This window comes from Oenanthe melanoleuca, chromosome 10 (assembly GCF_029582105.1).
Source record: "Oenanthe melanoleuca isolate GR-GAL-2019-014 chromosome 10, OMel1.0, whole genome shotgun sequence".
NCBI lineage: Eukaryota > Metazoa > Chordata > Aves > Passeriformes > Muscicapidae > Oenanthe > Oenanthe melanoleuca.
In genome coordinates this window covers 14,533,853-14,561,735 of record NC_079344.1, presented here as the reverse complement: position 1 = coordinate 14,561,735, position 27,883 = coordinate 14,533,853, and the positions used below count along the sequence as shown (strand labels likewise).

The window sequence follows — 27,883 nt, the reverse complement described above, 5'->3', positions numbered from 1 at the left end:
GGGCCTCTAGGGCTGCATGAAGTAGGGCTGATCATACCTATGAGCAGTTGATGGAGTTGGGCTTGAAAATCATTCTAGAAATCCTAAGAATATCTTTTGGGAGTGAGGGGAACCTTTTGAAATTGCAGGCTCATGGGAAGAGTGGATGTTAATTTGTGAGCTGTCCCTGCAGTGGGGCCTTCTGTCTCAGCTGATAAGGGAACACAAAGCCTCCCACAGGGAATGCTCACTCAGTTGTTGGCAGTGCCAATAAGGATGTAATGGCTAAATTGGATGTAGACAAGGAAAACTCTGCCTAGAGGCTGCAGGGGTCCTTGCAGAGGCATTTGCACAAGAAAGTCTTGGAGGAAGCTCATATTCCTTTGCCCATGCTATTGTAATATCCAGGAACAGCTCATTCTCCTCACTGTGCCTCTGTTGGTGTTTATGAGCAGCAAATTGGCTTGGGAAAAAATAACAGTCCTGAACAGTAATTGCCTGGTCATGCTTCCCAGTGATGAAGAGATGGAAGCCCAGCATAATCCAGCTATGGAACAACAGCTTTTAAGAAATCTTGTGTTCTTCATCAAGCACTGGTGTGGGGAAGCCCTCCAGGAGGCTGATTGAGTAGGGAGTTTGATTGGTCTTTTCCATTAATGAGCTGCTTCCATGTGTCCCTTCCTCTACCTTTTATTTTGCCTCCCAGTGTGCTCTGACAGTTGTCACTTGGTGGGGCTCCACTGTGGCTCTGCACTTACTTTTGATGATCCTCATGCCAATAGGTCAGTGATTTCCTTGTGGCCATTGGGGATCTCTGCGTTGTGCAGCTTTTTCAGCCTGTGGAGGTTGTTAGGGGTGAACACACTGATGGACTAAGTCTTAAACAAAAGATGGCTGTGGGTCTTTGAATCCTGTTGCCTGTCCAGGCTGAGGTACTACAGAACATCTCAGCAACATTACCTTGCCAGGTGTGAATAAATCTGTGTGGGGAGGTGCTCATAGATAGGCTGGGCTCTCTAAACCCATTTATTTAACAAATATTGAAGGTTGGTTTCCAATGGATTAGGCTGATGGGCTTTTAAGCTCAGTTCTGATGCTGTAGTGTGAGCTCACCCCTTTATTAGACACTAGAGAGAGCACATGGAAGAGGACTCTTGGATGAGGAGCACACTCATGTCACATCTCCTCAGGTGCAAGGTCCAGCTGAAATGCTTCCCACTGTTAAATCATTGCTCCTGGGGGCTCACTGGTGTGAGTTTTTTCTGATGTCTGATAGGATTTAAATTCATGTTTCAGCTTCTCAGCCTTCAGAGGGGCAATGAGAGAGTCTCTCCCTTGGCCACCTACATTCCCACAGTCTTAGGAACATTTTTCAGGTCTCTGAAGGAAACTGCTGGAGGTTGACTGGCAAGACCAAAAGATAGTGAGGAATAATAACAGGCAAACACATAGATGGCATCATTGCATAAATCCTTTATTCTGTGATGGTGAAACCAGGTGAAATTCAGGGAAATCAAAGGGGATTTCAATGTTATATTTGTGTAATGAAAGCTGACCATCATCCTAGGAAAATAAGCTGAAGGCTAACTCAGAAAAATGTGTTCCAGAGAGATAATCATGTGGTTTGGGGAGGCCTTAGCCAAGCTCTTGACTGCTTGGGATCTTTGTTTCTTGCCTCCCTGTCAGCCTTGGGTGACTGCTAGCTGGGGGATAGGATTTGCCCCATGATATTAGGCAGTGCTTATTCAGCTATACTGCAGGATGGCAGGCTGCCTCTAAAAGAAACCAGAATGTTAATTTTGGCTTGGATGCTTGCATTTGAGCAAATAGAACATTACTGGTCAGGGGTATATTAACTTAACTCCTCTATGTAAGCCATTACGTTTACTGTCAAACCACAAAACAAGCATTAAGAGGTCTTATTAATGCATTTTATATTTATAGACATTTTAAATAAAGTGATCTGCCTTAAAGTATTTAATATCTATTTATGTTACAAGAATTTCTGAAGGGGAAAAAAAGTCAGCATTACAAAATACGGGTTTATTGCTCCCTTGGTAAATGAGAATCTTAGAGGAAAAAACCTCACCACCCTCTTCTAGAATAACAGCTAAAAAGCACAGCAAACCCATTTTGGAACCCAGAAATAACAGGTAGCACTGCATGTAGCAAATGCTGTGTTTTTAATGTTATTCTGTAGTTCCATCCCCCTGACACATCCCCCTGAGAATAGAGTCACACTAAAAGTACATTTTTTTTATTAATGTCACTGTGGAAGTGCAGGTTTGTCCATTTACTAAACTAATACTTGAAATTATAAGACAGATTTTCCAAGGTCATGGAAGAATTTCCCTCTTAGGTACTCTGTAATGTATGAAAAGGAACAAGCATGGCTCCAGGGATTTGAGTTGGCTTCTTTTAAATCACCACTGCTAAAAAGAAATCTTTTCTTGTTTTCTGGCAAGGTGTTCGATTCAGCATGATCTTCCAAACAGGTGATAAAGTTGTTGTCAAATGCCAGCATGCACAGCTGCAGCCTTAGCAAGGCAGTAAGACTGTGGATATGAGGAATGGAAGAATATGGACAGGGAGAAATACCAGCAGAGCTGTGGAATTGCAAAACCTACTGAAATATAAATGCTGATCTCTTTTTCTAAGTTAAAAGCTCAATAAAGTTAAACTCCCTTTTTATTTAGCTTTGTTGCAGTGTTTGCATTCCAGTTCTTGTCTCACCTTTGGCTTGAGAACATCTCCTGTTCATGTCCTTCTTCTGCAGTCACCAGTGTTTAGAACTTCCTCTGAATTCCAAACCTAAGTGCCTTTGTGGTAAATCAGGCTTAAAAACGTGCTTATTTTGCTCACCCATTCTGTTAGTCTGCAGCTAATTTCTCAATGCATTTCATCCATGTGGAGCTCTTAGGATGGATGTTCTGTTCTTGCAGGAGTTTTATGCTTTTGTTTGCTCTTGTGCTTGCTTTTCTTCTGAAAGAAGTGACCAGTAAAGGAAAAAGGAGATTCCAGGAACTGCACTGGTCTCTGCTATGTCTGGTTTTCATGGTTTAGGTTTTCAGCCTTCTGGAGAGGATTGATTCAAATGGTTCTAGAGATAACTGGTGTAAATGGTGACAGATGAGGATGAGACCCTTTGGAAAGTCCTGTCCATGGCTGTTGTTGCTGAGGATGAAGAGTGACTGTTTTCAGCCAGGCCCTGTGCAGTGAGATGTGGATGTTGGCTCCTTGCAGAGTGCAGAGCTGACTTTGCAAACCAAGTCCCACCCAGACTGACCCTCTGAGCATTTAGAGACAGAGACGTCTGAATTTCTGAATTTCCAAGACCACAACATAGTCATTTAACAGCTGCTTTTCTAAAAAAAAATCAGTTGGGTTGGTTTCGGGTTTTGTTTTTTTTTTTTTTTTTTTTTTTTTTTGTCCCCTAAGTGTATTTTCTTGGGTTTTGCAATGAATTACAACTGTGGCTTGGTTTGGAGCTTGCCTTTTTCTCCAAGAGTGCAGTGTGGAGGGAGAATTTCTGCAGTGTGTGTCAGTTCTCCTGCAGCTGTTGCTAAGCCATGCGATTACTGTGGAAGCTCTTTGCAGCAGCAAGCAGGAACTTGAAGTTAGTGATCTTTTGGATGTAATTAAGAGGGAAAATTCTTATGTTGTTCTTTAGGAATGATACTGTTTTACTCTCTGAAACCTGATTTTACGCTCCACAGATTGTTTTTCATTTTGGATTTCCCCTGTGAGGGTTTTTTTAATGTTAAAAAAGCAGATAAAATCATTTTTATCATGCTTGTATTGATGGATTTATATGTCTGTGCTCTTGGGGGCTGGCACATAGAGGCTCCAGAGCTGCCACTGATAATCAACTCCCTTACCCTGGTCTGGAATTTTCATGATGGGAACAGGGACATAAGGGAAAAGGATCTGAGTGTTTCATCACTGTCTACAGATTTCTCTTTTCGCTCCAGCAGCCCCAGAAGAAGGAGTTATGTCAACTGTATCTCATAAAGAGCTATGAATATGTTCTTTTTCATAATGTTTAAAGGAGTAATTTGAAAGCTTGGCTTTAGGTGGGTGTTAGAAATCCTATAGCACTTTTCAAAACAAGAGAAAGACAACCTCAGTAACCTGACTAAGGCTTCTGCTGTCCAAACTCCATCCAGCAGCCAAGGCAATGGGAAGGCTCCTTAGAGAAGAAGAAAGGGGGGGGGGAAAGTCAATTTACCCTCAGGGTTGCTGTTCTGAACTCCAAAACATCTGAAACACACACGTCTCTCTCCCACCGTCCACCTGCAGAGGAAGCTCTTGAGAATTAAAAAAAAAATTAAAATGATGTAGTTTAGTTCCTCTCTTCAGCCCAATTCCTTATGTCTGTGTTTGCTTTGTGCGTGCTGGGGCAGGCCTGCACAGCTTATGCCAAAACTGCATTTCTTCTGCCCCTTCCATGTCAGAGCTGTGAGGAGAAAGAAAGGCAAGAGGAATGCAAACAGAGGAGGATGGTCCAGCCTTCAAGCTTTCCTGTTTTCTTTAGGGCATTCTGTACAGTAAAGCTGTGTCAGAAAAATGCAGATGAAGGGGGAGATGCCAGAGACAGGCTTTATTCATACTGCTGTTCTACTGCACTTCCCCTTACATTTTTTCTCTCTGTTTTGTATGGCTCTTTACCATATCTCCTGTCTCCAGAGCTCACTCTACTTTTGATGACTCTTCACAGAGAAGTCAATATAGAAGTGTAGAAGTTTGCCTGCAGCAGGGCACACAACACTTCAGTCACATTGACTACATTTCCCATCTCTTCTTTTTCATCCCAGTGGTCCAGAACCTCAATTTCTTTTCCATCCCAGCTGCTTTCTGCCACTTGTGGTGATGTCCTAAACAAGTAACCTTTGCATTTGGTTCCATGGCAGAGTCTCATGCAGCTGACACTTCTGTTCCCAGCTGCCTTATTTTATTAAAAGGTTCTAAACCACCCAGATACTTTTACTTTTTCCCTGTTGGAAGTAGTCACAGCAGCCTGAAGGGTGTGATGCAATTGCAGGCTTGGGGAAGGGTGGCCCATGTTTTTGGGAGTGGGCAGGGAGGTGTCTGTGAGTCAGTCTCTCTGTCTGTGCAGCAGGGAATCTTGAGAACATCTGCAGTGGGAAATCCCATTCCTCATCCCCTGGTGCCAGTTATCCCAGCCACATCACTTGGCACGTGCTGCTGGTGGACACTGTGATGTGGTGTGGAACAGCTTGGACACACCAAGTCTCTGGGGTTTGGTTTTCTTGTTGGCTGGGTGAGAAAGGCAGAAGGTTGTTGCTGCCATGATGGAATTCCATTCTTAGCAGGAAAGACCTGTGTATTTGAATTCTTTTATTTTAAATTCAGCTGGATTCTGTGATGATGCTTCCTTTGGGCACTACCTGCCACGGCCTGGTTTAACTCCAGCTGGGAACAACCTGAGCTGTATTAGGCTCAAACTTTTTTTTTTATCATCAAGTCTTTTAAAAGTGTGTCTGCCTTCTCCATGGGATTCCCTCTAGCCTTGAAGCCCATGATCTCAGAGAAGTTTCCCTCTGAAAAGACAGTGTGTGGGTGCAGCTGGCAGTGGGGCTGAGACCCAGAGCTGCCCTGTGCTGGACACAGATGGTCCCAGCCCTCCAGAGCCTGTCAGGAGGGCTGGGGTGCCTCTGTGAAAAAGTCTTCAGAAGAGCTGAAAAAAGCTGAATAGTGGAAAAAAGTGGGGAAAAAAATCCATGTGAGCACCCAGGTCAGAGCAGGAGGATGAGGAGCTGCAGGTGCTGGAGCAGAGGTTGCCCTCCAGCCTGTGGGGAGACCATGGTGGGGCAGGTGGCTGTTCCCAGCACTGTGATCTGAGGAGATGAGCCTGTGCTGGAGCAGGTTCTCCTGATGGGAACTGCAGCTTATGGAGAAGATCCATTCTGCAGCAAGGAAAAAGTGTGAGGAGAGAGCAGCAGAGAGAGCTGTTCCAGGCTGAGGACAGTCCCCATTCCCCATCCACCTGCATGGCTCTGGGTGAGGAAGAAGGAATTAGGAATGCAGGAGTAAGATGAGGTATGGGGAAGGTGTTGTTTTAATATATATATTTTTCTCTGTATACAAATTATTTTAATTGGCAAATTAAATTTTCTTCAAGTCAAGTGTGTGTTACCTGTAACAGGTGATCTTCCTCTCAGAGGGAAGGGTTAATGTTCCTTCTAGGCAACACAAACTAGTCAGTCTGGGGCTCCTTTGGGCTTCATTTAAGAAAATAAGCAAACAAAACTTGAGTAAACAAACAAAGTGGAACCTCTTGCACTTCCAGCGACTTTTTTTTTTTGTTTGTACCCAATTGCTGCTGCTTGAGCTCTTCTGAGATCACTGGTGGATGGGAATGAAAGTGCAGTCAGAATAATCCTTAAGACAGAGAGCACAAGAAAAAAGGAGGAAGGGCTGGCAGCTTTCAAGATGACATCCTGAACTCTCCAGCAGTTGGTGCTTGGTGGGCAAGTTTTGCCAGGGAAAACAGCCTTTGCAAGTTGGTGGTGTTTGGATATGTCTGTGCTGAGTCTGGAGACAGCTTGGCTGCTCTGATGGGAAGCCAAGCACCAGCACCCACCAGGCTCAGTGATAAGGACCTGTTTGCTGGATTTATTCTCATTGCTTGAGTGGGAACTTCATGGGATGGCCAGAACTAGTGCAGAGCTGGGAAACCAATGACATCCATCCATCCATCCATCCATCCATCCATCCATCCATCCATCCATCCATCCATCCCAGGAAGTGTTTGTCAGCCTCTGCAGTGGTGCAGCAGGGGTTGACCCCCTGAGCCTGATGCCCCATTGACCCTCCCAGCTGAATGTCCAGGTCTCCACTTACACAGGGGTCATCTGTCAACGCCCTTCTCTGCAAAGGTCAAGTTTATCCCCCGCAGGTCTGTAGTGAGAGGCCTGAATAGCTCTACCAACACATCTCCAGGCTAAGCAAATAGTGCCAGCTCTTGTGTGCACTTGTACACCAGCCCCAGGGAAGATAAATGGCTCATTGTGCTCAGCTGAAGGTCACTGGGTCAAACACTGAGTAGCTCTGTCTTGCAATCTATGCCTAAATTGTAGGAAACATTTACGTGTGTGCTTAAATCCAGCCCCAAACACTGGAGAGCTTCAGAGCTCTCTTCCACTGAGCACATTCCTGAGTCTTTGCACAAATAGGAAAAATACCAAGCGTTGAAAACATAATGTGCAAGATGTGCTCGTGTCTCAGGTTTGCTGTAGGAAGTCACTGAGCCTGGGTGATGCTCATAGCCAAATGAGCTGTGAGGAAGGAATATTGCTTACCTGGGGCCAAACCTGCCTCCCATTTGTCAGGAGTCTCTCTTCACTGGTCTTGATTTTGTTTTTTTTTACTAAGTAGGAGATACGATATTCACTCAGAGCCTTTTATGTGGCATTTCACACCTTTTTAAAATAAGCCCTTCCCTCACCTTTTTTGATACTGTTTAGTTAAAACATTTGTACACAGAGAAACGGGTGGAATAAATTCTGTGATCAATTAAGATCTTATATTCTAACCTATAAAATGAGGTGAAGTATCTGAGCTGGAATGCAAAATCTGGAGAAAGTAGTAAGGTAGTTTCCGGTGCTATTTTTGTATTTCCTGAGGCTTGTGTCATTATGTGCTGCCTTATTACTATTCTCTTATATAAGATATGAAAATAACAGAGGGAAATTGCTTTTCCATTCTATTTCCTGAAGTCTAAAACACACCATTATTTCATCTTGCGTTCAGATATCTCTGATATTTAAATGTTGAAGATCCATGTTAGTTGGATGCTTCACAATGTATATCCATGTTCCTGAGACTTTATCTTTAGAGTTCCTTTGGAATATTTTTCTCCTTTCCACAGTAACTCCTAAAAATTCTTTGTTTTATTAAGTGTAGTAGCACAATCCATTTGGGAGAGTTTTTGGTGTCAATATTTAAAAGGACAAATGTCTAACTTTAGTCACAATTAATTTCTTCAACCATTATTAGGTCTTGATATTTCTACTAATAAGCTCTGGATGTTTTCTTTGCTTTTTGACAGGTGTACAACATGTTCCAGCATCAAAGCCTGGGAATTAAAGTCAACATTCGAGTGACCAAACTAGTCCTGCTTCACAACCGCCCTGTGAGTTCCAAACCCTTTCTTCCCTGCTCCTGGAATTGCTTTGTGGTGTCCCACAGGGTGGGAGGGGATGTGGGGCTTGTTTGGCCTCAGGATCACAAACTGTGAGGAGTTGCCTGTTCCACTTCATCAGGCAGTGTAAAAGGTGGGAAGTACAGGGGCTGTGGGAGTGAAAGGAACCAGAATCTTTTTATTTATCCTTCCTGGTAAAGCTGTCTGCTTGTAGCTGCAAACCAGTCTGGAGTTAACTGTTACAGAAAGGTCTGATGCTTTGTCTAAAGACTGTTAAGCCTGGGGCTGATATTTCTCTTTTATATATGTATATATATATTTTTTGGTTTTTTTACCCAAAGGCAAAGTTGTCCATCGGGCATCATGGAGAGAGATCTCTGGAGAGTTTCTGCCAGTGGCAAAATGAAGAATATGGTGGGGCAAAATATCTTGGTAACAACCAGGTTCCTGGTGCCAGGGATGACACCCCTCCTGTGGATGCTGCTGTTTTTGTGACCAGGTATGGGAAGGTCTGGTTTATCAATTTACTTCAACCAGTAATGCCCATGGTCAGTGATGGGGTTATCTGGTCAAGCGGAAATCTAAGAAAACATTGATACATTTGCTGCTCACATGCTTCAGATGAAAGTGATCTGTCTTGGTTTTGTGCGTTCTTAACAAGGTAGTACAAAAGCATCTCTCCTCTTGAGCCAAAGAGTCACGGTGGTGGTCACTGTTCTGTGTCACTGTCAGGATCAGGATGTGGCTGTAGCACAGGAGGTGCTTTTTTCTCGCACCAGCTGGTAGGAGTGGAAAAAATAGGGGAGACAGGAAATGTCTGTATGGCAGTTCAATATTGCTCACCTCTTTCACTTATTTTCTCTGCTGACAGTATAAGTAGAAGTACAGTTTTTGCACAAACTGCCATCCTGATTGTAATAATCTCTTGTTAGATTTGTGCTAACAGCCCCACTGCAAGCTATCCATGGGATTCTGGTGAGTGTTCAGTGAAAGAGCTGGTGAGCAGGGCATGAGGCCAGCAAAGTTCCTGAGAAATCTCCTCCACAGACGTGTGTGCAGCTCCCCCGAACCCTGCTCCCTCCTCTGTATTCACTGCAGTCCACCGGCACTTGTGCAGATACTTAACAGTTTAGACAGGGGGAATAGTTCCTTTGAAGTCAACGGGCTGCACATCCTGGTTATAGTTAAGCATGTGCTTCACTGGATCAGGGCCTAAATAAATAACTAACATTTTTGTTAAATTCATCTGGGTATCCAGTTGTCCTGCATGACAAGTGAGGCAGAGAGAATCTCTTCTGATGGGCTGTGAGCATGGGGCGGGGGGAATGAGCAGAGCATTTCATCTCTGCTGCTCTCAGAACTGAATGCATAATGTCAGGCTAAATGAGTTGGACTCAGGCTTCTGAGGAAGAACTGTAGAAAGAATTTGTAGGAGGAATTGTTCAGTGGATTTGCAGGGTTTTGCAGTGGGAATTGCTGGGAAAGTACAGATTTGGTTGGGTTAGAAACCAGATTCAGCTTTGGTGAGAAGGTCCAGGCCAAGGAGCACATGGCTGTGCACAGGAGCAGCATTTTGCTGCTGGAGAAGCCAGCAGTGTGTACTTGGAGTCTTTCCTTCCTTTTTGCTGTGTCCTGTTATCCTTAACCCATCCTGCTTCTGCCACATGGAGGATGCTGCATTGTTTGGAAGACTTCTGGGCCAGCGGCCCCATTCCTGTGTCAGGAAAATGAATTTTTCTCCTCTTGGCTTTGGAAGTGTGTGTGTGTGTGTCCCTGGACCCTCCCCAGACTGTACAGATGGACCAGTGGTAGAGGATGTGAGAGCAACAACATGTCCAGCACAAGCAATTGCGCCAGAAAAAGCAGAAGCTGAATTTTCAGCAGCTGCAGCTGCTTTAGGGACTAGAAACAGATTCTTTGGGGTCAAGCTCTGAAGAAATCCCACTGGTTCCAATCTGGCTGGGTTCATTTGAAACACCAAGGCACGCTTGCCATTTGAAACTTCACCTTTAAGTGATGGTTCCCATACCCTCATTTGAATGCAAAAGTAGATTACTTAGGTGGCAAATACTCCTCTTGTGGGTTTTAATGATGTCCACCTGAGTTCCAGGTAAGAAACAAACTGTGCCTGTGAAATCAGATGCATTGTCCACCTCAGTAAATAAGTGAGACAGTGGGAATAATCTGCCCTGAAGGTCTGAATACAGTGTTGTGGTTTCTGTAATCATCAGACTTTTCTCATTCACATTCTGGTTTTGAACTTGCAGAAATTCAGGTCTCTGGCATCTTTGGGTAGTGTACTTCATATTTTAACAGGCAGCTGACCAGAATAACTTCTGTTTGCAGTATCTGTATCTTAGTGATTTTAGAAGCATGTCTCATTTGGAACACATTCCCTCTCTTGATCCCTCTGTCTTTTGCATTCCCTGGGAAATCTTCAGGCACACTGATGTTCCTGTTCCTGGCTGGAGGTGTTTGGGTCATCTGTTGGACTCTAGGTGATGTGATGGCAGAGCAAAGAATGTCCCAGCACTGACAGGAACAGGATTCAGAGCTGTCTTGAAGCAAAGACTGGTTTTTTCCTGACACAGTGGTGTAATTGTTCCATTTGCAGCCTGATCCTCCCTTCCACATTTCTCCAGCTCTTTGCCTTCCCATTAAATGGGCAAATGGAGGAATTCACTGTGCATGGAGGAAACTGGGCATGTAGTGCTGCTAAATGTACCTATGGATATGGAAAGTTTATTTTGGCAGGCTTTGGACTGTACCAGTTTCCTCTGTCCTTCAGCTTTATGACCCTGCAGGGTTAGACTGGTCAAAAGATGTCATTTGAAGGATGCTGGGAATGGCCACTTAACAGAATGCTTCTTATTCCTGTTGCACAGTTCAACTACTGTCCCTCTTTCTCACAGGAAGGACTTGAATTGCAGAGTTTAGCTTAGCACAGTTAGGTATTTTTTTCCAGTTGGTAGGAGCCAGATGGAAGAGTGACTGTAGGAGCAGTTCTGAGCTCTTCTGGCTATTTTTATTGAGCAAAACAACTGACTTGTATTTTTTTGGAGAATTGTAGTACTCTGCTAATGGAAACCTCTGCTGGATACCACACATGATAATGACTGAGAATTTCACAGGTCACAGGATGAAAATTTGTTTCTACTTGATTTAGTCAATGGCTAAAAGAGAAAACTGGTTCACAGATAGAGCTGTGATTTCAATATATCATCCAAGACCTTGTGTGATAAGTTCAGATGTTGGATTTGAACTGCAGCTCCTGGAATAAGAGTTTTATTTTAATACAGCTCTGTAAAAAATTCTGCTAACAAAACTATGTCTCTGTGATAAGAGACCTTTGCACATGCAGTAAATATTAAAATATCTTTCCTGCATTGTTGAGTATCCTTATAGTATCAGTCATGTCAAGCTCTCACTTCAGAATTACCCATGCAGTTGAGCTCAAAAATTGATTGAAACCTTTTTAAAAGCAGATCAGTTTTAGGTGCCAGGATGGGATCATTTCAATCACTGGTGTGACTGAGGCATGGGTGAGAGAGATCACTCTTAACACCTCTCCATGCTGAGTTTTCCCTCTGGCTGCCAGGGAAGGGTTGTAGGAGTTTCAGCAATGGGCTTTGTGATGAGGTGTGTCCTTGCCTTTGGAAGAAGACTGAGACCCACCTCTGGTTTGTGACTAAAAGTCTGGTTGTGCTTTTCTGTTCAGCCACAGAGTTTTGGGATAAAATATGTGCAGTGGTCCAGATGGTTTAAATCCTGGTGTTTTTATACATATATTTGAATAGAAGATGGAGTTTCTCTTGGTCTTGTGTTTGTGACAGTTTTAAGGATGGGCTGAGCAGGTTTTATACTTGAATTGCCAGCGATGTTCAGTTCTGCTGCTGATGTGCTTCAAGACCTTCCCTGACCAAACAGCATCACACTCACACACAAGGATTGTTCTGCCTCTGTAGGAGAGTCTGCAAGTTGTGCTGGATCATTTACAGACCCCTTATTTAATAACATGGGGGTAATTCTTCTGTGGAGCTGCCAGAAAGTGCCAGACACCTTTTGGTGTGGGACAGCGCAAGGAGCAGAGATTCTGCCCATTACTTGCAGGGCTGGACAGGCTCTGGAGAGAGGCAGAGAGGCTTTTCTAGCTGTGGCCTCCTGCCATCCACTAATAGTTCAGCTATCTGTTGTCACAAGAAAAGCATCTGTTTGATTTAGCAGTTTATATAACATAATAAGTCCTTAAATAAACCTCTGTCAAGTTGGCTCTGGGAAGTCGAGCAGGCGCGCTGGTGCCAGCTCCGTCAGGAGACTGTCATCAGTCTTCCTTGGGAAGGCTGCAGTGCCAAGGTGTCCAAACGCAGGCTGAAGTGAAAAATGAAAGCTGGGGCCGGTGTGTGGTCGTGGCTTCCGATTTTTGTTTGGTTCCTGTCTGATTTTTTAACGCTTTGATGGTTGTTATGGTTTTTCTGCACTGAAGCGTGGTTGGTTTTCAATGTGTGCTGAGCAAGAGCTGGTAATGGCTGTTTGTGCGCTCCTTCCAAGCCCCTGACAGCTTGATTTGTGGCTTTCAAAGGAGTTTGGTGTGGAGGGTCCGGAATCATCAGCCACAGTCCTGGGCCTTGAATATCTTTTCCTATAAACCCTCATTTCATAACTTTCTTCAAGGAAAGAGCACTTTTAATATTGATCTGTTTTTATATATTTCTTAAGTATTTATCTTTCTGTAAGTATTTTTGCTCTTCCTGCTCCCAAACTCTGAAACTCCTAATCCAGGGGGACTCAGGCATTTCTAATGGCACACTCCAAATGTACTAACAGGATTCTCTTGCCTCCTCCCAGGGTGAGGAAAGCCATGGTGATAGAGACTACAGTTCATCAGCTTCCCTTGGGTTAAGGAACTTCTGAAGTGTTTTAGCACATTTGATGTTTCTCTGCAGCTCCTCTTCATTTTGGATTGCACTGCAAAGCAGCCCTGGTGAAGAGAGCTCATAAAAGTTTAGGTCTAAGTGCTTCTTGAAATGTATTCAAGCTATTAATTTAGTTATAAAATACTTTTTCCCCCACACGCTTGTTTTGCTGTCATGCAGAATCTCATGTACAAAATCTTCTCACATGAAGTGTCAGTGCTTTGATGGTGAGTTTCAAGGCTTTTGTTCTGTTTCTGTTTAGTACAGCTCCATGGATCCCTCTTTAATTTTTGGATGCCACTGGCATCTGTAGTATCTTCTCCTGCCTTTATGAGATGTGGGGAACCAGATGGAGTCTCTTGAATCTCTCTGTCTTGGATTCAAACCCTAGCATGGCAAATCTGACTGTAATAAGTTTAGCTGAAGCTGATTTACCTGTTACCAGGAAAATCCTGACATTTTCTTTCTTCTTCCAGTTCAACATCTGTCTTTCTCTGTTTAGTTCTGCTTCTTTCATGTTCTTTTCTATTCTAGTGAAGAGAATTTCTGGGTACATGTTATGAGTTCTGTGTCTTTGGGCTGTGCTCCACACATCTCCTACTCTCACTGTCTTTTGGGGTGCATCAAAGAGTCTCTGCTCCCTATTGCTACAATTTTCTTGTGGAAAGAGCTTCAGTTTTAATCCAGTTGTGGAGTAAGTGTGACATCACAGGCTGAGGCAGGACTCAGGTGCTGAATCTTCAGTCTCTTAAATTGGACTGTGGTATATGGGGTGATTCACAGAATTGCCTGTAATCTCAGTTTCAATCAGGGCTGCTATCTGTGTTGTCATCGTGTAGACTGCACAGCAGCCTTACAAAATCCCCAGACCTCAACACCCATGATATGTGAGTCATGCTCCACTGCTTTTTCCCAGTCTGGAGGCACAGGATACATTTCACTTCTGTTCTGTTTTTCTTTCTAGGACAGATTTCTGCGTGCACAAAGACGAGCCTTGTGACACTGTGGGTAAGTCCAAGGAGCAGGGGAGGGTATTTTGATAGCCACCACTGTGCTAAGGGGAGTGTTCTGGGCAATCTTTCACTCTTTGGTTTGCTGTAATGTTGGTTTTGCTGCTCTGTGTATACCTCTGTGATGCAAATATGGATTAGCTGAGCAGGGTATGAGCTATAAATAAGCCATTACATTTTAACCCTTTCTAAGCCCTGGAGGTCTTTGGTTCAGAAATTATTCTTAAGTATTTCTGCTTCTTTGGAGTGGATGCAGAAGGATGTCTTTTGGTGTGTCTGTATAATGTTCCTTTCAGTTCTCTCTCACCTCAAACAAGAATTTGCTAATTAAGGAGTGTATTTCCCATTGTAACAAGCTGTGTGACATTCCCAGATCAAGCTGGCACTCAGACACTGGAGAAGAATACCTCATTGTAGGAAAGCCAAGTTAAATCTTCTTTTCAGCCTCCTGCTCCTCCTACTTCCTAACTGCCTTTACTCATATCCAAAGCCTGCATACACAGGGTCCTTATATCCCACACATTAAATACTTTGTTTATTTATTTCACTCAGGTAGCAGTAACCTTCACTGTGTTCTCCTGATTTTTGGGTTTTTTTTTTGATCCCCACAGTGGCAGCAGTGTTTGGAGGCACAGCCCAACATCCTCTCTGTGATGATGACATTAATTTTTTTAGGCTTGCCTCAAAGTCAGGTGGCCCCTTATCTTCCATTCTGTGTAAACTTGGGATGGATCTTAATTTACACTCCAGTGTTCAGGGAGACACTTGCAGGGGTTATGGACAGTGGGTGATGCAGAGCAGGGAGGGAAGTGCCTTCAGCAGGAGCCCTGTGGAAAGCTCATTTTGGAATGCAGCTCCTTCCCTCCCTGCTGTGGGGATCAGCTGAAAGGAGGAAATACAGAGCTGGAGGATACACACATGAGCAAGGACTGGTCTCTGTGTCCAAGTTTTTTCCATTTGGAATCCCTCACAATGTGTTTATTCTGTGTCCAATAGAAAACACACTTCCACTGAGGAAGGTTTTTACACCGTGTGCCTGCACCTGGAGGTGGCTGTGGTAAAATACAATAAAGAAGTTTAAAAAAAAAGAGAGAGAGAAGCTGATTTAAGACACATGCTGACTAAAGTCAGAGCTCTTTCCATACTTAAAGAGAGTATTGTTGAAGGTCTCTATTCAGGGAATTATATTACCAGAGACAGCATGACTAAGGAAATATTTTTATGACTTCTTTTCTGTTCTTACAATACCCAAGTTATTTCTTGTGCTGCAGCTTGCTGCAGGCTGTGGCTGCAGTGGAGAAAGTAGAAGATCACAGCAATGAAGATTAAACTGACTTGTTACTCTTTTCAGCATAGTTTTCCAAGATATTTAGAAGGTGAATATTCCTGGGACAAAACCAGTCTGGCCTCTTTGCTCTCTTCAATCCTGCTTTTCCTACCTTCTCCCCTGACAGTTTGATTATGTGGCAACAAGGCACTTATATCTTCACTTTTGCACTTTTTTTTTTTGCACTTTTCTGTGCCCCATTTGGCCTTGTTGTGCTGTTTACATTTTTTTCATTGCAGAGGAAGAATAAATTAATGAATGTTCTTTCATGACATGCAGCTGGTTTGAGTAAGTGATTAAATTTTAACCATGCAAAAGATTCTCTGGTTTTCCTCCTTTGTCAGGATTGGGAAAAGCAAGGGTCAGTTGTAGATAAATAGGTTTTCAAGAGCCAGACTTCATGCCATGGGCACATACCTGAGTGATACGAGCAGCAGTGTAGCGTGGCTTTGGCTTGGGCTTAATACGACTGCAACAACTGAAACAGGCAGATGCCCACTGATCTTCCATAGTGGCTTAGGAAGGTTTATCTGGGTGTTTCAACCATCTCTGCTGTTGCCAGAGTCCTGCTTCTCACTCCAGCTCCCAGATGTTCCTCTCCAAATCAGCAGGACTGCCTTGGAAGCAAGAAGGGAGTCCAGCAAGTGACATCGCGTTTGGTCTTAATGGTTATGCCGAGGTCGTTGCACTCCCCAAAGTTCTCTACAACAGCAGCTTGCTTTCATTTCTTGCTTTACACTTGAAGAGATGAAGAGCTCAGCAGATGCATGTGTGATTTTACACCTGCTTATGGCTGAGGTTGGCCCTTGCAATGCCAGTGGTGCCATGCTGTAAACGCAGCGAGCAGCCGCTCTCCTAGACCAGGAGACTGAGGCTGCTGCTCTATATAAGGCAGAGAATCTGGACTCTCAGACTCCTGATTTCTATTCCCAGCTCTGGCACTGACTCATTGTGTGACATTTGGCAAGTCACTTGGATTCTGAAGGCTTCTGTCTACCTCTGTGAAATGAGGATTTTGAGTGCAAAGCTTCAGGAGATTGCATGGCTTAGGGAGGTCTCCTGTAAAGAGTGTAGTGTTCTTGGGGGTGTGATGCAGTACAAGTCCAGAATCTGATGTTTCTTAGTCATGTTCAAGAGACTCTAAGGAATCTGTTGGATTATATCCTGAAATAAGAGGACTCAGAGTGCTGTAGGTAATGTTATTTTCAGTGACAGTGCCTTGATTTTCTTTCCATTGTGAGAAATAAGGAAGCAAAACGTACCCTGGTGGAAGCCTTGAGGCCCAGCTGTTGTTGGGAAGTGGAATTATGAAGTTTAAATGGCTCATAAGAGGTGTTCATTTGTGCTCTGAAAGATCCATCTTGAAAAACCTGTCTGGAATCTTTGCCTGCCATGCAGACACAGCAAGAAAACAGCAGCAGGAGGTTTGTATTTGTATTCTGGCAGGGGCCCCTCACTGAAACCAGTTGCTCTGGGGACTTGGTTCAAATTTTCTTGGCCCAGCTGCCAGGGTAGTGTGGAGGTTTACATAATGGCACAAACAAGCTCAAAAATGGGGAAAATGTGTAGGTATGTTGTGGTGGGGTGATACCCCACTGTCTGCACCATGGAACAGAACCATGTTTGTGTAAGAAATAGTTTGTTAATGCTCATAGATCCACTTGGTTGGGTAAGTTAGGCCTGGGAATGGATGGATTCCAAAGGAGATGGGCAGAAGGAAAAGAATATTCCTGTGTGGAACAGTCGTGTTCCAGCAGCCTCTGCTGTGGGATCTGCTCCTCTGTTTGAGCAGGAAGGTTCTCTTTGTGTGACACAGCCTCCTCACACACCAGTCAAAATTCCCAAATCTGCTTCAGGCTCATCCCTCGTGCTGTGACTCCAACCAGAGCTGCCGTTTCCTGCAGAAAAATCTGTGTTCCAGCAGAGCTGCCTCCGAGCCGGCCAAATTGCGAGTTTAATGTCTTGCTATTAATATCAGGCTGCAGCTTGGAGCCTTGCACACTGTCAGAATCCAACCTTTCTGTGACATAAGCAGATTGAGAATGCCCCTTTCGTTCAATATTTCCACTGTCAGTGCCAAATAAGCAGCTTTATGGTTAGTTAGGAATGATCCTGCATATTTCAAGGCAAGGCTTGGCCTTCATTCCTCAGTGTACATGTTACCCCAGATCCAAGCTGAAGCTTCCCTGTATTCAGCTAATAATAAAATTTGGGGCAGTGTGGAATTGGGAAATGGAAAATGAGAATGTGTCTTAAATATCCTTAAATTGCCCTGGTTAAAAATGACTTTACCTCTGCTGCAGTCACATGTGCTCCGCTGTGGCTTGATGTCGGGGAAAGGAAAGCAGAGTAAGTATGTGTACTGCAGAGGGGCAGGCTGAGCTGGAGGAATAGCTGCCTGGAGAAAACCAAGCACAGAGTGGAGGTGATTGAGAAACATAGTTTTCCAGACTCTTTCCACAAGTGAATCAGTGTTTGGAGAAAAACATTCCCATCTCCTGGCTGTTTATCGCAGTAAAGTGTTTAAAATGTGCCCAGGTTTGGCAGAAGAGGATCTGTGGTCTATGTCTCCAAGTAGGTTTTTTTTAAATTCCATGTAAAACACCTGGAGAAGGGACTGTACATGTTTACCTTTTCCTTGGCCATTTGCCACCTCTGGCTGGCCTGTCCGCAGCAGGAGACAGTTCTGGTCATCCTGCCTGTGCCATATTGATTTCAGTGCCCTGCCAGTGTCACAGCAGAGAATTCTTCCCCAAGGAAAGGGAAAAGACTAGCTGGTTTGCTCTGAATGGAAAAGGAATTCTCACATTAAAAACATTTTCCATAGTGGTTCATGTTGAATGTTTCTGTATATTCCAGGGCGGGTTTTTATTTGCTGCCAGAATAAATAGAAATACCTGCTGCTTAAAACAATTCATTAGAGCAGCAGTGCCTGGCTTTAGCAAAAGCCTTGCTGGGACTGTCCTTCAGACCAAACCCAAACACAGCTTAATACATTAAAATGAACATACTGGAGGTTAAAATGTCTCTTAAAGAAACGAGTTGATTTGGTGTTTGGGAGAGAAAGAGATCCCACAGCACTGCAGATTTGTGTCACTTGTGGCTCTGCAGGGCAGTGGAGTCAGGCTGTTGGCTTTAGGAAACCACAGGGAGCTGTGGTCCAGTGCAGTGGGAGAGTTTTTCCCTTGCCTTTTGGTTGCTAGGGAATAAATGCTGGGCTGCACAACCCAGACAGTGCTGAACTGTGCTATTGGGTATATTCATCACTACCAACTCCCAAGCCCCACCCTACCCACCACAGCCTTCCAGTTTCTTTTCAACAGCTAGCAATCCCTCTCTTCCAAATTCCCACTGAAACTTCACGTGCCAAGCAAGTGTAATATGAGATTGCATCAATCTCAGTAGAGCCCTGGGATAAGCACTCAGGTAATTGGGAATTCCTGTTGCTGTAACCCTCGCTCTGCCTCATTCAGTGTCCTGGCTGTGCTTTTGCTTTTCTTGTTTTGGGGATGTGGCTTCAGCCAGGCTGCCTCACTGTGCACTAAAGACCAGAGGAAGATCCTGCTTACATCAGACTCATAATCTTGGTGGTGGATTCACTGGGGTCAGGATCCTGCTCCTGTTCTTATATTTGCCTGAGACGTGCAATCCTCCTGATACCACCTTACATTCTGGTTTTATTGTTAAGGAAAGTAGAGCATTTGAATTTTATTTGCCTTTTTGCAGCTCAGTAGTCTTGTTTATGTTTGTCTTTGTTCATTCTATGTACTGAGGACACTGGTGGATTCTTGATCTCCTTGGCTAAAAAGGTGCTGTCCTTAGCTAGGAGCTCATATTGTCCTGCTGCAAGGATTTTTTGTAGAAAATAGGTGGTTGATTGCTCTTCTGTTTGGGAATTCATCAATCTGTGAGTGCTATTGACTCACAGTTATCTCAGCTTTTAAAATTTTCTCTCTGCTCCGGCTCTGAGGTCTCGCAGACCCTCAGTTGCTCTCATTATGAATTCCCATCCCTTTCCTTTTTCCCTGTTTCTCTTTGGGGTTAGTTCAGAGCTCATAGGAGCTCTTGCTCAGTTTGTTCCTCCATGCTGTCTTTGTTCAGCTGGGCCTGGCCAGGCAGAAGCTGCTGTTCCCAGAGGCCCTGGAGAGTCTGGTTTCCATCACCCAGACCCGGGATGTGCCCACCGAGGTCACGGGATTTCCCTGCGTTTACTCCACTTTAGCCTTCAGAAACATCCAGCAGTTCCTCATTAGTTCTCCTCAATACATCATTCTCCTTTTGCAGCCCCAAAATGTGTTTCAGGCCCTTTTATTTTCCCATTATTTATCTGTCTGTCGTGCTCACCCATCCCAGCAGATAAAACAGTGGCCTTGCAGTGTGGTGTGTGTTTGAAGCTGGTTCTCAGGGAGCTGGAACTAAACACTGTCAGCAGGGAGGAATAACACACTTCCTGCTCTGTACCTGGCCTTTCATGTCCTCCATCAAACTGCTATTGGTAATTAATGCTCACAGATATTTAAGCTGGTTTCTGAAATATGTTCATAGTTGTTGTCAGATGTAGGGCAGTGTGTCCAAAATCTTCCCATCAGCTTCCCACCCTGCTTTAGTTTGTTAGCATGTCTCTGCTCATCCTAAATCTTACTTTTCTTGTTGATTGCTCCCTCCTGACCTTCAGACTTTGGGAGAGCTTTAGTCTTTGTTATGGCTCACCCTAGAGTTGGTGCTGGATGTTTAAGCTGCCTTTAGCTTGAAAGCTTTGCCTTCTCCCATGGTTTTATTAATGGTTCATGGGGATGTGTTTTGATAAATGCAAGTGAGCAGCTGTCTAAAATGCTGTGGAAAGGACCCATAGTACTTTACCAGGCAATATATTACAGAGTAAATATTCTCCAGGCCATCACATCTCAGCATTATACAGGGTGGTGCTGATTACTCTTTAAATGAAATGCATCTTGATAGAATTGTCATAGAATTCTGGAATGATTTGGGACCATTAAAGCCCAGGTCATTCCAGCCCTCTGCTATGGGACATTTTCCAGTAGACCAGGTTGCTCCAGTCCCATCCAGCCTGGCTTTCTTCCAAAAATTCAGTGGCTACCAGAACTATGGTCCTTTCCCCTCAGGAATCCAGGACTCCAGCCCAAATCCTAGCCTAGTGTCTAACTGGTGGGGAACTAAGCTGCTTTCTGCTGCCTTTACTGAAAGGAGTAAGTCAGGAGGGAAGATATTTGCCATGACTTTGTTGATATTTTTTCTGATACTCAGACTTTATTCTTTGATTTCAACTCCATCTCATAAATCACTTTATGTGCTAAATCATTGTGCAGCTCGACTGGTGCAGGTGCAAACACGTCCTGCATTCCACTCCAGGGCCATTTCTGTCTGTGTGAAATGATATAGACATGTACACAAAGCACCTGGGAATTTTGGTCTCATAGCTTAAAGGGTAAATATCTGCATGTGATGTTCCTTTCTCCATCCTTTTACCCCTCACCCTCTTGCTGTGTCTGGGGCTTTGACATGCAACCACTCTGGGGGAAAAGGACTTGTTATGACTGAAGTGATAATTCCCAATGAATTTACAGGATAGTGTCCTTCAGAAACAATTCAGTACATTTTCATGCTGGCGTGGAGAAAAAACAATCAGAACTATATCTATATTTTAATATTTTATTTTGTGTGACAGGCAGTCGTAGGGTTTTGGTTCTCCTGAATATACTATGCTAGAACTTCTGACTTATAGTTTTATTTCCTAGACATCTTTGTGCCTCAATTGTTTTCTAACTTGGAGATGATTTGTGGGACACTGCTTGAGAACCAAGGCTTTGCATATGACTAAGCAGCATTTAATGATGATTTAAAGAAATCTCTGCTGTTTGTCTCAGAAAGGGGTCATTGTGTTTGCAAACAGAGAAGCAGGAGCTTAATTGATGTCCAGCTAAGCCCACAGTGCCAAACAACTGTCAGGAAAAGCTCTGGAACTGCTCCTGGCTACTGTGTGTGAGGCTGAGGAGCCTTTGAGGCAGACATGAGCAGAACAAGCTCATTATATTTGGTCTGTGGACAGACCATTAGTGTCTTTTGGGGTTTGTAGTATTTCTGCTCTTGTCTCTTGCCTCATCCATGTAAATGGAGATTTTCCATGCTTGCTGCACTGCTTCACTCCACAGCTCCATCACTTCCCTTTGCTGAGGGCTTGTTTCTCTGGGGAATTCTCACCAGAATGATCATAAAACAAATAAAATCATCAATTCTGCTTTCATAGCTCACCCTGCTTCTTGCTTCCCCTTTTGTTGTAAAAGGTTGTGGAAAGATAAATAGTGTTTGTTTTCCATGGTGTCAGACCTGCTGTCAGTGCTCTATAAATAACCCCTCTGGGCTGGGAATGCCAATCCCAGGCTCTCTGCAGCAGAAAGCAGATTTTCTGCTATGACATGCTTCAGGCCAGGTGGGCAGGGGAAAATGAGGCTCATAAAAACCATTTCTCACTGATTCTCCTCCAAGAGCACAGAATGGTTTTGCACATCCCGATTCCAGCCCGGTGCCTCCCTGACCATGAAACGTCACATTGAGGGGTTTTTGCAGTGTGTTTTATTGGTAAAAAAATGTATTGAGAGAGCAAGGAAATGAATTTGTAAGCAGGGCCTTTCCTCAGTGAAATCCAGAGCTCTGTACCAAAGAGATCAGAGCTGTGATCCCCATGGTGCTGGTGAAGCCTGGAGATGGGAAGGGACAAGCCCAAGGACAGAGCTGAGTCTCAGTCCAGCCCCAGCTGCAGGCAAGGCTACCAGAGGCAGCTCCACTTCCTTGGGCACCAGCCAATTCTTCAGGTCAGTCAAATAGTAGTTAAGCCCTTCATCAGGCCAGAGATTCTTGTTCCTTCTTTCCTCTGCCTGGGTCCTTATTTTCCCCTCTGTTTACACATTCCTGGTCAGTTTGCTGCAGACTGCAGCACTTTCAGAAAGCTGACGCGTTTATAATTGAGAAACCTCAGAGGTTTTTCTTCTCCTGTCAGACATAGATGGCTTTTATCCAGTTGATTCCTTTCAGTGCCTTTATCCTTTGCTGGCTTGAAAACATTTCAGATAGTTCCTATTGTTTTATCCACCCTGTAGCTAGAAAACCAAGCTTGTGTAAAAACATCTGTACATAGCTGTGCAATAGGCTGCAGACATGTAGGGTAATAAGGCATGATTGCATTCATTGTAGCATTTGCTCCACTGGATAATCAAATAGAACCATTCCAGTTGCACACAGGATATGTAAGAGTAAAGGAAGGAAATGAAGGACAGTTGCCTACTGTACTTTTACATTTCTTTTGTTTTGCAGCTGCCAAGGTTAAATGCAATTTTGAGAGCAAGTTTTAAATAACGTAGAGAAGAGATTTTACTGGTGATAACCAAGAAAACCACACTGGGAAGTGTGCATAAAACTTTCCCTCCCCTTCCCCAAGAAGGGAGTTTGATCTGTGCTGATGTTTTTTTCATTTGAATTGGTTTTTTCCCAGCTTTGGTTAATCATCTGGTAACATGAACCTGGTATTATACCTTACCCATTTTGCAGGGTGTCTGGTCCTGGCAGGATTTTACTACTCCAAGTGCACTCAGTAGACTGAAAGTCACTTTAAATCCTTGGAATGTTGTTGGGTTTTATTTAACAATTCTCCCACTACCTCAGCACAAGCTCCAAGCTTTTCAGCTGGGATTGTTCTCCACATAATATAAATAGGAATGGGGTATCTAACAGTACTTTGCAGCACTGAAAATTTTCCTTGTGTTTAGCAGACACTGAAAATGTGCCCTCTGTTTACCAGTGTGCTGAAAATGCAGTAGGGAGTGTGCTCCAGCCAGCTGGGATCCACTACAAGCTCATTCCATGGCTGGAAATATTAATGGCAGGTGCTGTGGAGAAGGTGATGAAATTTTAAGCTGACCCAAGAATGCACAGACACATTCTGGAAATAAATTACTGTCTCTAAATGCATGGCAGAATACTTTTAATTTTATATGGATTTGACCAGATACTCCTTGTAGAAAATACTGGGATTTCTTTACCAAGTCCTTGCCAGTTTAGATAGGAAGGTGACTATAGACAGTGAAATTTTAGCCAAATTATCACTGACAGGTGTATATACATGTATGTGTGTGTGTGTTTGTATATAAACTGTCCCTTGAACAGAAGTGGATTTCCTAGGAATTGTGTTTGGACACAAGGGCTCTGCTCTGTAGGTTTTTAAATTTCAGATTCAGAATCCTATAATCTGCAAGGGTTTTGCCTGGATTAGTTTGATGAGTAGTTTTACCTTTTAGATCAGCTGAGAGAAATATACTGAACTTACTAGAATAATAATAGTAAAACTCACAGACTCAACCCATCAAATATCTTTCTCCTCCTGTACTGTTTCAGCATGATTTGTAGAATGTGAAGGATTTCTGTGTTTGCTTAGCTCAGAATTAGCCTTGTATTCCTGCTTTGGTTGGTGGTCATGAGCAGTCAGCAGGTTGAAGGCATTTGTTGGTTTTGTGTGGTTGTGTCATACATTTTTCTGTAACTGCTTAGCCTGAGCTGTTTGCTCTAAGGCTCTGCCTGGCCATAACTGGGATGCTGGGTACACATGAATGTTCTGCTGAGGATCTGCTTGTTGGTTTTAGTAATATCATCCATCAAGCTCCAACATGTATAGCAATATTTGTGCTGTAGCAGACAAACAGTATAAACACTGCAGTTATTTATAAGAAAACTGGCCAGTGGTTAGGAAACTCTGTGTGGATGTTTTTATTTATTGAAAATGAGTCCATCAGTCTAATCAGACTTTGTTGTTCTTGAAATGACAGGAAAATAGAAGACTGAAGTTAGCTTTTTATTTAGAATGTATATCTCTGTTTAAGAAACCTGTACACTACTATTTCTTATCTTGTGTGCTCCAGTTTGTTTGCTTTTCTGGCTCTGTCAGAGAGCAAATGTTGTCTTCAGCTTGGTCTTGTCCAAGAGTGGATGAAATTCCTGCTATAGCTCTCTCGACCTGTGTCCTGGCTCCTGGGGAAGAACTGGTGCTCCTTCTAATCCTTTGATGACTCTTCCAAGTGTCTGTTGACTTCAGAGGGGCAGCATTGTTCACTGGAGCTGCTCTGTCCTCCCAGATGGTTTTCCCTGTGATTCCTGCCTGACCTTCTGTACTACATACTTCAGCAGCATCTGAGGAGATGCTTCCCTGTGGGAATCCTGGGATCCTGCAACACAAAAGTGTTGCTTAAGGGCTGCTGAAGTTTTAAACTTTGCCTGGTATCTAATTCCTTCTTCCATGACGTTCTCTGATTTGCCCCAGGCTTCTTTCTGTGGGTTATCTGTCTCACTTGGATCTTCCCATTTCCCTTCTCCCTCTGTGGAGCCAAGTGAGGGGCAGAGGTTCCCAGCACAGCCTTCCTGTGTTGGCATTCTCTGGGATGTTTCTCTGCATCTGAGGAACTGGTAAGGGTATGATGCTTCTGGCTCAGAGCAAAGGTCTGGGTTCTGAGAGCATTTGGCCCTTTCCACAATGAAAAACCCCAGCTCTTGACTGCTGTAGCCAGGATTCTGTTCAATGCACTGATGGGTTCACAGAGATGCAGGACATCCACCCATGCACCAGTGTCTGTGAGCCACAGCAGGATCTGATCACAGAGGTAAATAAAGCTTCCTGGCTTTACACTTAAGAAAAAAGACAAAGGTCAATCTTCTATGGGTGGAAAGTGAGTAAAAGAAGCCAGGAAATTATTTAATGCACGTTTTCCAAAGCAGGGGATTATAATTTGTTGGTTCCAGTGAGACTTTGGTCAAGCCTGTGCTGATTTTGATACCTGTTAGAGCAAATGTAATACACACCCAGCTTGTTCTGTGAGGATGCCATGAAGCTGATTATGTTGTCACTAATCAGGTGGCTTTGTTGGGAAATGCTTCTCATTATATGGCAGCTGCCAGAAGGCCACTGCCACTGGGCTCCCAGGCAGGCTGGTTCAAAAATACCCAACCTGCTTAGCTGGGAAGTGCAGCTGTTCCTGCTGCAAATTCCCTGCAGGAGTCCTGAGTGGGGTTTGACAGCTGAGGAGACTCTGCAAACTGTGCTGCACACTCAGGACAGGATTCTCAGTGAGGGACACAGGGATTTGGCTCAGAACTGGATGTGTCACCCAGGCAGGTATTGAGGAGCTCCTTCATTTCCTGGGGGTGTTTTATTTAGAAGCATGTGGGACTAGGGGAGGCAGTTCTCTCCCTGTTGGGAGAACTTCAGCACAAAGCCCTGGAGCAGTAACATGAGCACAATGTGCATGAAAATGTCCCCTGGCTCCTGCAGAATCCTGTGACAATTTTCTTCAGTGCTGTCACTGTCAGCCTCCTGGGCTGTCACTCCTGAATTCAGTCCATAAAGCCCTAGGACTGGGACCGTGCCTTGACTTGTGTCTGTGAGGCACCAGGGTCTCTCTGGCTGCTGTCAGTCATTGAAAGGAACTCAGTGGTATTCATCCAGATTTGTGTTTTCTTTCACTGGAGCTCAAGTTTGAACATGAGAGATTTCTTTTTATTAAGTGTAAGAAAAGCTCAGGCTGGTCTTTTCAGAGTGAGAATTTCTCTGTAGCTGGTATGGCTTTAAAGGTGTCATTTTATTTTTGAGGAATCTAGAGAAAGAGGTACTTAAAAACTAGATCCAGGACATATTAAAAATACTTCCAGCCATGTTACCTCTGAAATTAGCCATTACTTCTCTTCAGTCAGGCTGATGCTGTGATGTGTTTAAGGCTGCATAAACTACCTGTGGGTCACTCCCTTCCTGGGGAGTGGAAGCCAGGATGGAAAGCTCTGTTTGGGAACCTAGAGGAGAGGCCCTGTGGATTAGTACTAACCCAAATATTTTAACCTGGTTTGGTGATTGTGTCTGTGCCCTGTGTGTGCTTTGTGCTCGTGTCTGTCTCCCCCAGTGATGGTTGTTCCCTAGTATTTTTATAACCCATTGGTCAGTTGGAATCAAATTTGAGATTATAGGACTCAGAAATATTAGGCTTTCAGAAGTTTTTTGAAAACTAGGAAACCAAGTAGATGAAGGAGCCATCTCCCTCTGATGTTGCCAGTGAGGGAAAGATTGCATCATCCATGTTTACATCAGGACCCCAAGTGGAAATGGTAATCTCTAGGAAATCAAGACATTAATTTTGAAGTAAATTTTGGGATCTTTTATTTATTCTCACCTCCCTTTCCACCATGCTGTTGTGCTCTGCCAGAACAAATGTGATACCTGTTGGTAGTGTGTGAGGAGAGGAGCAAAGCTATGGCACTGCCCACTGCCATGGAAGAATCATCTTCACTCCCCATCCCTGGCAGCAGAGGTATCAGCCAGGGTGGAGGTGCTGGGGACCAGCTTTTCAACCCAGGTTCTGACTTAACAGAGTAACTCAACCCTATTAACCTTATCAGGTGCAGCTCTTGAGTTTGTCAGCCTTGTCAAGTCAGGCCATGAGGTTAAATCAGCACTCAGCAAAGAATTAAAACAAAAGGGCTGAATCAAGAATTTCTAAATAAGTTTATCAGTGCTGGCTGGCAGCTCTCCAAAGTGAAACCAGGAGCTTCAGCAGCCCTGGAAGTCAGGATGTGGGAGCTGCAGATGAGAAGTATCTCAGGAGCAATTTGGAAAAGCATCTGTTTGAAGTTTGATCACTCTGCATCATCCCATTTGCTGCCTGCCTTCCCTGCAGCTCACCTGTGCTGCTCTGATGTTGCCAGGAGAGCAGCTTTGACATGCATAAAGCACCTAAAAGTAAAATACTCTTTAAATATTAACATGTTTCAAAAGTATAGATTCATTCAGGTTTCAAGAGTAGTGATTGCTGAGTCATTCTGTAAGAACATGGCAAAAATTTAATGGGGAGCTGTGGAAGAATGCCATTCATCAGCAGCACAGGTGTTCAGCCATCTCCAAGTTCAGCAGGCTGGGCTGACACTGAAATATTGTTCATTACATACTACTGATTGTTGTTTAACCATTGCAGGACTGATCCTTCCTCATGAACCCACCTCTGACCAACACCACAGCAGGGTGAGATAGGCATGGCTTGGAAAATCTCTTGGAATCTCCTAATTTATTTGCAAAGAATCATGAGTTTCTTAGTGTTTGCAACTACAGGAAGGGGAAAAACTGGAACTGAATGCTGGACCCTGACTGTTTGCTCTTAAAGCAGATGCTGTTTGGTACAGAGACTCCAAATATTTTTTCTGATTTATTGCCAAGTCTGACCACGTCTTTTCATTCTGGAAGGGAGATAGTGAGGAATTTAAAGGCTCCAGAATCCCTGCTGCTGAAATCCATGTTCTTCTTTGTTTAGCAGTCTCATTAAAAGATCTGATTTGATATTTTTCTTCCTTTTCTCTGAATTCAGGCCCTCTGTTGAAGCAGGTGGCTCAGATGAGTTGCAGGGACAAACTAACAAGTCCAAAAGTGGAATTCACAGAACTCATCTGAAAA

At 43.9% G+C, this 27,883-nt stretch overlaps 1 protein-coding gene across 1 annotated transcript in view; it reads left to right on the top strand.

The window, feature by feature from the left end:
* Positions 1-27,883, top strand: part of ADAMTS17 (ADAM metallopeptidase with thrombospondin type 1 motif 17) — a 155,731-nt gene that overhangs the window by 21,266 nt on the left and 106,582 nt on the right. Inside the window, exons 5-7 of the mRNA XM_056500189.1 lie at positions 8,051-8,134; positions 8,485-8,642; positions 14,021-14,064. Of these exons, the coding sequence (XP_056356164.1) occupies positions 8,051-8,134; positions 8,485-8,642; positions 14,021-14,064 (286 nt within the window). The remainder of the gene's footprint in view (positions 1-8,050; positions 8,135-8,484; positions 8,643-14,020; positions 14,065-27,883) is intronic.